At 46.7% G+C, this 9,902-nt stretch overlaps 1 protein-coding gene across 1 annotated transcript; it reads left to right on the top strand.

Moving 5' to 3' along the window:
- Positions 1-2,279: 2,279 nt before the first annotated feature.
- FOXG1 (forkhead box G1) lies at positions 2,280-6,469 on the top strand. Its single transcript, XM_056133725.1, has 2 exons — positions 2,280-2,583; positions 3,848-6,469. Exon 2 carries the CDS (start codon positions 4,027-4,029, stop codon positions 5,509-5,511), a length of 1,485 nt encoding a protein of 494 aa, XP_055989700.1. The 5' UTR covers positions 2,280-2,583; positions 3,848-4,026; the 3' UTR covers positions 5,512-6,469.
- Positions 6,470-9,902: the final 3,433 nt, after the last annotated feature.

Genomic DNA, 9,902 nt, shown 5'->3' with positions numbered 1-9,902 from the left:
TTCCCCCCAAATTGCAAATGCCCTTTGTCACTGAGAATAAATCTTTAATATGGTCATATTAAACTATAGTCTATTCCTACACAAATATCCTATTTTGAGAGACTCCATACATGCCATTCTTAATAGAGCACATTCTTAATTTGCATGCAAAACATTTTCCCAGTCTATATAAGCTTCTGGGCACATAAAATCAGATGAATGCAGTCTCATCAGCAGACCCTAGTTTTTGTTGTTTGATATAAAGCAGAAGAAAAATTTATTTTCACCTGCTAAAATTTCGTGCAGGAGTACAAAGCAACGTACAGTCAGCTTTGACCTAAGAAATACCTTAAAGCATTAAAAATTCATCAGTCAGTGCTGGTGTTGTATTCAAGGAATGCTTCTCCAGTTTGCTGTGAGCTCAGATTTGAATAAAATGTCCAATGTTAACAAACAATACCCACGTTTGGCACTTTGTGTATTAAATTGATCAAACAGATTTTAGAAGGCACAATGCACAATTTGTACAGACCTGATTGAGTTAATATAATATCAGCAAATTTTACATCGAAATGATTCTGTTTCTTTTCTTTGTGTTTAAAACCAGCACAGATTACAAATTTTAATGATCTGAAAATGTTTGGTATACAAAATCATGCTTATTTCAGTATTAGCAAAAACACAAGAAATTTTTCAACACAAACACCCAGCTGTGTCTATTTTAAAAGCAGTTCAATGACAGCTTGCACTTATGAGCATGCAATCAGCTAATTTCGCTTTTTTTTTCTTCTGTGTTAATCAACACTTTCCTTCCTGCATATCAGAGTACAAATAGTATAGTTACTCCACATCAGTAAATGTTTACGTAACCTGTCCTTTCCCAAGAATCCGGTTACACCGAATCATTTCACGCTAGACCGACTACGAAAACGTACCGGGCAGCCCACCTCAGAGGGAGCCCTTGTGTGCCATTATAAGTGGTGATGAGAAGGGGGGGGTAATAGAGGGTGAAATGGGGAGGAGTAGGTGGAGGAACGGAGTGGGGGAGAGAAATGGAGGGAGAAGCTAGGTGGGGGGAGAGGGGAGGAGGGAGGAAAGAGTTGAGTAAAAGTAGGAATAATAGGCCAGAGAAGGGGAGAAGAGTGGGAGGAGGAAAAATGAGCTCGAAGAGGAAGGCCCATAGATCTCTGGCCCATTGCAAAGCCCATTAGCTCACCGGCTCTGTAAGAAATCCAGAGCTAGAAGTCAATGTTTGGAGCCATGTCACTATCAAGGATGATCACTGGAACCCTTGAGTTTTTCAACATGCAAATAGTTTGTATCAATGTAAGGAAATTTCTAGACATAGGGGGCAATACATACTACACATATACAGTGGAAGGCTATTGGAGGTGACTTGGTCCAATGTTCAAAACTCTTTTATTATGGCATTACTAATAGGTACATATGTAAGAATCACTGGCTACATACAATTGTCTATTTCTCTCTGACTCAGAATATAAAGGGGGGGGGAGAGGAGGGGAGGGAGGAAGGGTGGAATCATCCCTCTCATCCCCCCATTAGCTTGACCTGAGTATTCACCAATTACGTTTTTTACATTGGAGCTGAACTTTAACATAGCCTATAGGCACCACTTTGCTTCCTCCGTTTTCTTAAACACCGGATTGGCCCGGTGACTTAGCTGAGTTTATCTAAATGACGAAATGCTTGCATTGCATGATTATTTACCTTAAGGAGGAGGGAAAAGGTGCTTTTCGTTTATGCTTCTCCGCCACCTCCCTCGTCAATCGGGGCTAGATCCTTGGTAAAATGTGGTTATGTACCCATGTGGGGTGAAACAGACTTTGATCAGTGTGCTCCGCACCAAATTCCAATGCCTGGGAAATGCTGGGCCTTAGCCCTGCCCCTGGCCACGGGATCCTTTTAAAGCCCCCCGAATCAAAACTCCCCCACTCATTTCAGCCTTCAGCCAAATCTTCCCAGTCCTGAAGCCCAAGAAGCTGGGATTGGGGTAACCTTTATTCCCACCAATCTCCCGAGTGCCTTTCAACAGAGGCATTCTGGGTGGGAAAAGGGCTAGCTCTCCCGTGCGGTTATTTCGGGACAGAGGTCCGCATCAAATACAAACATTTGAGAAAACGGGGAGAAAAAAAAAAAAAAGAAAAGAGGCAGTGAAAATAGGAGGGCTTTAAAAAAAGATGGAAAGAAACAGACGCCCACCCTTGTTTTCCCTCCAATGTCAACAAGCAAAATGAAAACTATTTCCAGGGTGATCGCTCGGGGGCTAACTCGCTTCCAATTCGGAGCAGAAGCTGAGCAAACGCTGGCTGCGGCGAGGAGGCAAGGACTGCGCGCGTAAGCGACGGTCTGGAGCAGCAGCGCAGGGGAAGGAAGACACGCACTCGCGAGCATGTGTTACCTGGTTTATTTCGAGACTGTTTGGTATTGTGTTCTCTCTGAGCACCCCTCATTTGGGGAGGCCGACAGAGACGCCCGCCGCTGAGCCGCCCCCGCCCGCCGCGCAGAGCCTGGAGCCCCAGGCCCGGCTAACCCGCGGCTCCCGAGCTCCGAGCTCGCCGCCGCCGCCCGGGCCACGGGAACCGAGTAAGTAACCCCCGTTTGGCCCCGTGCTCGCCAGCCCACTTCCTCCTCCGCATCCCCTCCGACCAAACCTCTCCCAGACCTTCCTCCCGGGAGGGAAAGGCCAACCCCCCCCCCCCCCGCCCCACGCCACGGCTGGGTGGTCCCTCCCCAAAACCATCGGAAGCCTCCCCGGCGTGTTCCCGAACCAGGGACACAGTTTTCCGTCTACGGGTTCCGAAATACCCGACCTGGGCCTGCAGGGCCGACACGGGGAGAGGGTTGCCTCGCCTCTTCCTCCTCCGTTTCCTGCCCTCTCCTTGCAAGTCCTCTCCCCGCACTCCCACTCCGCACCCACCACCACTGCCGCCCGCCCCCGCTTAAAAAATAATTTTTAAAAAATGGATACAAACTTTAATCGGTAAGGACAATATTGACGCTCACACGAGAAAGACCCCATACAGTGAGAAGGAGCCCAGGCCTGTGAGATATTTTGCCCTAAGAGCGGGTTTTTTTTTCGGCGGATCGGCCCAGCCGGGTGCAGGGGAGCGCCGAGAAGGGCCACGGCGCTGCGTGCTCCCTCGGCGTATTCTTACGCGGTTCGGCGCGGCCCTGAGGCCGAGGCCCGAGGAGGGGGCGGGAAGGGGGTGGGGTGGGGGTGGGGGGCAGGCGAGCACCGAAGGGGCGGGAGCCGGCGGGCGGGGCCCGGGGGGGTGTGGGTGGGTCGGTGCCCGCCGATTGGTCGACGGCAGGGGAGACGCTCCCGCACGCCGCCGGCTCTGATTGGCCCAGAGGTAGGAAAGGTTAAACCAAAAATTTTTTTACAGCCCTAGTGTGCGCCTGTAGCTCGGAAAATTAATTGTGGCTATAGCCGCCTCGATCGCTGTCTCCCCAGCCTCGCCGCGGCCGCTCCGGGACGCGCCCGCCCGCCGCCCGGCTCTCCCCCCCACCCCCCCTTTGGGCTGCTGTTGCTGCTGCTGCTGTGACTGCTGCTGCGAGAGGAGGAGGAGGAGGAGGAGGAGGAGGAGGAGGAGGAGGAGGAGGAGGAGGAGGACGAGGACGAGGACGAGGAGGAGGAGGAGGAGGAGGAGGAGGAAGCAGCAGAAAAGGGGGGGGAGCGGGGGGGGTGGGGGGGGGAGACCGAGAAGTAAGAGTTGGGAGCGAGGGAGCTTCACCCCCGGGGCGGTGGTTGTTTCTTTTTTCTCTTTCTTTCTTTTTTTCTTTTCCTTTTCCCCCCCTCTTCTAATTCCTGAGGGGTGGTTGCTGCTTTTGCTACATGACTTGCCAGCGCCGGAGCCTGCGGTCCAACTGCGCTGCTGTCGGAGCGCTCAGTGCCGCCGCCGCCACCCGCGCCCCGCTCGGCACCCATCGGTCGCCACCGCCCGCCGCGCCGCTGCCCCGCTCCCGCGCAGTCGCCGCCGCCGCCGCCGCCGCCGCCGCCGCCGTTTCCCCCCCGACGACTGGGTGATGCTGGACATGGGAGATAGGAAAGAGGTGAAAATGATCCCCAAGTCCTCGTTCAGCATCAACAGCCTGGTGCCCGAGGCCGTCCAGAACGACAACCACCACGCGAGCCACGGCCACCACAACAGCCACCACCCCCAGCACCACCACCACCACCACCACCACCACCACCACCCGCCGCCGCCCGCCCCGCAACCGCCGCCGCCGCCGCAGCAGCAGCCGCCGCCGCCGCCGCCGCCGCCGCCCCAGGCACCGCAGCCCCCCCAGGCGCGGGGCGCGCCGGCCGCCGCCGACGACGACAAGGGCCCCCAGCAGCTGCTGCTCCCGCCGCCGCCGCCGCCGCCGCCGCCGCCCGCCGGCGCCCTGGACGGGGCCAAAGCGGACGGGCTGGGCGGCAAGGGCGACCCGGGCGCGGGGCCCGGGGAGCTGGCGCCCGTCGGGCCGGACGAGAAGGAGAAGGGCGCCGGCGCCGGGGGGGAGGAGAAGAAGGGGGCGGGCGAGGGCGGCAAGGACGGGGAGGGGGGCAAGGAGGGCGAGAAGAAGAACGGCAAGTACGAGAAGCCGCCCTTCAGCTACAACGCGCTCATCATGATGGCCATCCGGCAGAGCCCCGAGAAGCGGCTGACGCTCAACGGCATCTACGAGTTCATCATGAAGAACTTCCCCTACTACCGCGAGAACAAGCAGGGCTGGCAGAACTCCATCCGCCACAACCTGTCGCTCAACAAGTGCTTCGTGAAGGTGCCGCGCCACTACGACGACCCGGGCAAGGGCAACTACTGGATGCTCGACCCGTCCAGCGACGACGTGTTCATCGGCGGCACCACGGGCAAGCTGCGGCGCCGCTCCACCACGTCGCGGGCCAAGCTGGCCTTCAAGCGCGGCGCGCGCCTCACCTCCACGGGCCTCACCTTCATGGACCGCGCCGGCTCCCTCTACTGGCCCATGTCGCCCTTCCTGTCCCTGCACCACCCCCGCGCCAGCAGCACTTTGAGTTACAACGGCACCACGTCGGCCTACCCCAGCCACCCCATGCCCTACAGCTCCGTGTTGACTCAGAACTCGCTGGGCAACAACCACTCCTTCTCCACGGCCAACGGCCTGAGCGTGGACCGTCTGGTCAACGGGGAGATCCCGTACGCCACGCACCACCTGACGGCCGCGGCGCTCGCCGCCTCGGTGCCCTGCGGCCTGTCGGTGCCCTGCTCCGGGACCTACTCCCTCAACCCCTGCTCGGTCAACCTGCTCGCGGGCCAGACCAGTTACTTTTTCCCCCACGTCCCGCACCCGTCAATGACTTCGCAGAGCAGCACGTCCATGAGCGCCCGGGCCGCGTCGTCGTCCACGTCTCCGCAGGCGCCCTCCACCCTGCCCTGTGAGTCTTTAAGACCCTCTTTGCCAAGTTTCACGACGGGACTGTCCGGGGGACTGTCTGATTATTTCACACATCAAAATCAGGGGTCTTCTTCCAACCCTTTAATACATTAACCTCCCCGGGACCAGACTGTAAGTGAACGTTTTACACACATTTGCATTGTAAATGATAATTAAAAAAAAATAAGTCCAGGTATTTTTTATTAAGCCCGCCCCCAGTCCCCCCCCCCCCATTTCTGTACGTTTGTTCAGTCTTTAGGGTTGTTGATTATTCTAACAAGGTGTGGAGTGTCAGCGAGGTGCAATGCGGGGAGAATACATTGTAGAATATAAGGTTCGGAAGTCAAAAATTATCGTAGAATGTGTATCTAAATAGTGACTGCTTTGCCATTTCATTCAAACCTGACAAGCCTATCTCTGAGCGCCGCCCGAGTTCCATGTGTGCAGTATTATAAGTTATCATGGATCTCTAGGGGGGACGCAGACCTTGAGAACAACCTAAATTATGGGGAGAGTTTTTAAAATGTTAAATTGTAATTTGTATTTAAGAGCATTCGTAGTAAAGGTGCCCAAGAAATTCTTTTGGCCATTTATTTGTTTTGTCCTTTTCTTTGAAAGCTGTTTTTTTCCCCCCTCCTTTTGTTTACTTTTAGACCAAAGATTGGGTTCTAGAAAATGCACTTGGTATACTAAGTATTAAAAAAGAAAACACACAAAAACAAACACAAAAAAGAAAAGTTGTTTCAGTTGGCAGCACTGCCCATTCAAATGAATTGGAAGGGGACAAAATTAATGATTGCCTTCAGTTTGTGTTGTGTATATTTTGATGTATGTGGTCACTAACAGGTCACTTTTATTTTTTCTAAATGTAGTGGAATGTTAATACCTATTGTACTTATAGGTAAACCTTGCAAATATGTAACCTGTGTTGCGCAAATGCCGCATAAATTTGAGTGATTGTTAATGTTGTCTTAAAATTTCTTGATTGTGATACTGTGGTCATATGCCCGTGTTTGTCACTTACAAAAATGTTTACTATGAACACACAGAAATAAAAAATAGGCTAAATTCATATATATCTTGATACTTTTGTCTCTTTTATTAAATAGAGCTAATTTTTAAAAGACCGTTAAAGTTCTAGGGAAGTCAAAGGCTTTTTCAGCCGAACTGAGATTTAAAGTGCTCCTTTCACTGAACTGAGACTTGAAAAATAGTATTTTTTTCCCATTGCGGAATTACATTTTACAAGGAGCAAGCTATTAAATAAACACAAGCTTTAAACAAAATTAAATCTGCTGATATTTTTAATTTTCTGTAGATATACAGCAAAAAGATATAATTTAATTTTATGTGCATAGCTATTTACCTTGTGTTTATTTTCAAATCAGTTAATAGAATGCTTTTTATATATTTTGTTTCAGGTATCTTGTTTATAGGACTTGACAAATTTTAAATAAATATATGTATATGGCTAGATAGATGTGAATATAATGCACACATATGTAACATATATATAATACATATACATAGACACACAGAGCCCTTTAGTTCAGATAAAAATTTGCGCTATGAATGCTGCAAATATTTTGTTTAAATATTTGTATTTATACTTTCTAAGTCAGCATTTATTTTTGTGGCTGTTTATCCACAATGAAAGAATTCTAATAAAGATGTGCTAAAGTTGCAATATAGATTTTGCTGATCACCTGTTGTAATGACTTGCAGATCAATGTTTATATTTTAACATTATATCAGTTTAAAATTCTAGATGTTCAGAAGTATAAAATGCCTCTCCTTTTACTTTTACAATGTAGAGGTATTTATTTGATTCCCTTTTAAATATGTCTGTATAACTTAGAAATTTGTTCCTCTTGGTTATAGTCATAATTTTGTTTTAATTTGCAATATACATATGTATGCATATATATGCATATATATGGAACAATGAAAACATTTTTTGAATTGTTTCAGCAATCCAATTGCTATGAGTTCTTCAGAAAATAATTAGAAAACCTAAGTAAAAGGTTTAGTAACTAATTGGATCCTGTGGTGAGTCTATGGAGGACAAGTTGTTCATTTGTTACAATTGTATAGTCTGAAATGTGTTCTGCAGTAATGCAATAAGCTGGCTACTTCTTACAATGGGCCCAATGAAAAATAATCTGTCCCCGAGATGTTATCGGCAAACACTTAGAGAGTTGCTCAGGGGGAAAAAAAAGTCTAGGAGAGAAACAACCTGACTCGAATAGGTTTGATATAGGAAGCAGAAATCCAGAATAATTAATATTGAAACATGGGGTTGACTGGGTTTTAACATGGGGAGAGAGGGAGAGAGAGATATACAGAGAGAGAGAAGGAGATAAGGGGGAGAGAGAGGAAGAGGAGGGGGGAGGGAGAAAGAAGGATCTTTAAGAAAAAGAAATATCCTACCACCAAAATGAACAGAAGAAAATAGAATGAGACAGAAACCAAAAGAGAGAGAAAAAGATCTAAGAAAGACAAAAAAGATAAGGGCTAGGAAAATTAAAAAAGCTGGAACCAAATATACACAAGTGGGAGCAAACCAAAATAGGCCAAGACAGCTAGTATAATTATCCCCTTTAAGCTCATTGGACATTTTATTTTCTTATTATAAGAGCAGTTTCATGAGAGAGTCATGTTTTTGAAATTAACCTTCAGTTATTATTAAGCATTTCATTTAAATTAAGTTCTTCAGAATATTAAGCATGGAAGAAATTGTCAATGATTATTTTAGAAATCAGATTTGTGCCTCATTAAAAGTAGTAGAAAAATGGTAGTAGAGCCCAAGTGAATGAGATTAGGCAAAGGAATCCATCCCCATTACAATTACAGCACAAATGTGTGTAGACTGAAAATGGTGATGATGTGTTGTTTGCTTTTACTATGGTTTTCATTTGTTGACTGAGAATGTACTAACAGAAAAAAAAAACAGTCTTTGCCTATTAAAAGTTAAGAAGAAAGTTGAACACTTATAATAAGGGAAAGGAGCATAGATACAAAAGAAAGATTTCCCCTTTGCTTATATTTTTTTCTGTTCACATTAAATAACTACTTATTTGTACTAAATATTTGTTTGCATGATTTGAGAAATAGAATTTAAATGGCAAATTTCGTGTTTCAAGATTAAGAGCAAATCCGAGTTCCCTTCAATTTTTAGAACTAACAGTGGAATAGGCATTCTGCTTGGATACATATCCAATATAATGGAGTAAAAATGGCATGTTTAATATGCATACTCAATATTAAGTGGGGTATAAAGAGAGAACTTTGCAAAAGTCTTCAAAATCTCACTATGGATATTTTATTTACCTCAGTCTGCCCTATATTCCCAAGTTTTCTCTTTAAAAACACATGGCAGACCAGTATGGCACTTAATAGTGTGTTTTTTTTTTATTTAACAAATTGGTTGATTCTAATGTTGTGTTGATATTTGTTGTCACCCACCTTTGCCAGGTAAAATTAGCTTATGCCAGAAAAAACATTGCAGAACTTTGTGAAGTCTTTCCTTTCTCATACTTTGTTTTCAGCAAGATGAAAGTTGCTCTTTTTGAAATTTGGAAACTGAACATGATCACCACTTTAAAGTTGAAATCCCAAATTACAAAATATTTTCTGGTTTAAAATATTTTACTTGAATTTCTCTGGCTTGGAGTGAATAAAATTATTAATTTATGAAACAGTGAAAAATTGGTTGTTATAGGGCAGTGAAAAGAAATCTTCCACATGTGTCTTCAACTTGTTACAAAATTGGAAATCAAGTGAACACGTGAAGTCCAGAGCTAGCAAGATTTAATGCAAGTATCTTTATGGCCGTGGAAGATTTCATTTGGTTTCTATAACTTGCATAAAATAGAGGTAAAGAGTCAAAGAATCTTGTATATTGATTTTACTGTATATAAGTGGGTGGATATTTCATTCAAATAGGTGGACACGTGAAATATATTAGAGCTCTAAATATATACATGTGTTTAAAAGTCTCTTTCCAACAACTTTGTTGAGGAATTTGCATGCATTGAAATAATTCTGCTTTTGAGAAATTCTATGACTACCTGCCACTGACGGTTGTGTTTGGTACTGAGTGCCAGTAGAAGAAGTAGGCTAACAAAGGGTGAAGGTGAAGATCATTAGAGGTTTTAGAGCTGGCTGAGACGGGTTTGCTGGGGTTGTGTAACTGTGCCTAGAGGGCGGGGTTCCTGTACATTCCTCCTTCACCAGATAACCTCTCCCCAACACCACTCCAGCTCCTACCAGACAGATGGAACTCTCCAACATGAAAATCTGGACCGCCATTCCAACAAGCAGGGTAGGTGAACCTTGAATTGAAATCGCACCCCTTTCCTTTTTTTGTCTTACTTATGGCCAGATCCTGAAGATGGGGGAAAGAATAGGGGTCATCTAGACGCTGTTTTCTGCATCTAGACGATGAGTTTTCCTAAGAATTACCTACCTGTAAGAGTTCAGAGGCGCCCTCTTTCACAGTACTT

This window comes from Sorex fumeus, unplaced genomic scaffold (assembly GCF_029834395.1).
Source record: "Sorex fumeus unplaced genomic scaffold, SorFum_2.1 ptg000098l, whole genome shotgun sequence".
NCBI lineage: Eukaryota > Metazoa > Chordata > Mammalia > Eulipotyphla > Soricidae > Sorex > Sorex fumeus.
Note: the sequence above shows the minus strand (reverse complement) of the source record. Positions and strands in the feature narration are given on the sequence as shown.

Excerpts from the sequence above, each read along its gene's own strand:
- FOXG1 (XM_056133725.1), top strand. The coding sequence starts at position 4,027 with ATGCTGGACATGGGAGATAGGAAAGAGGTGAAAATGATCCCCAAGTCC.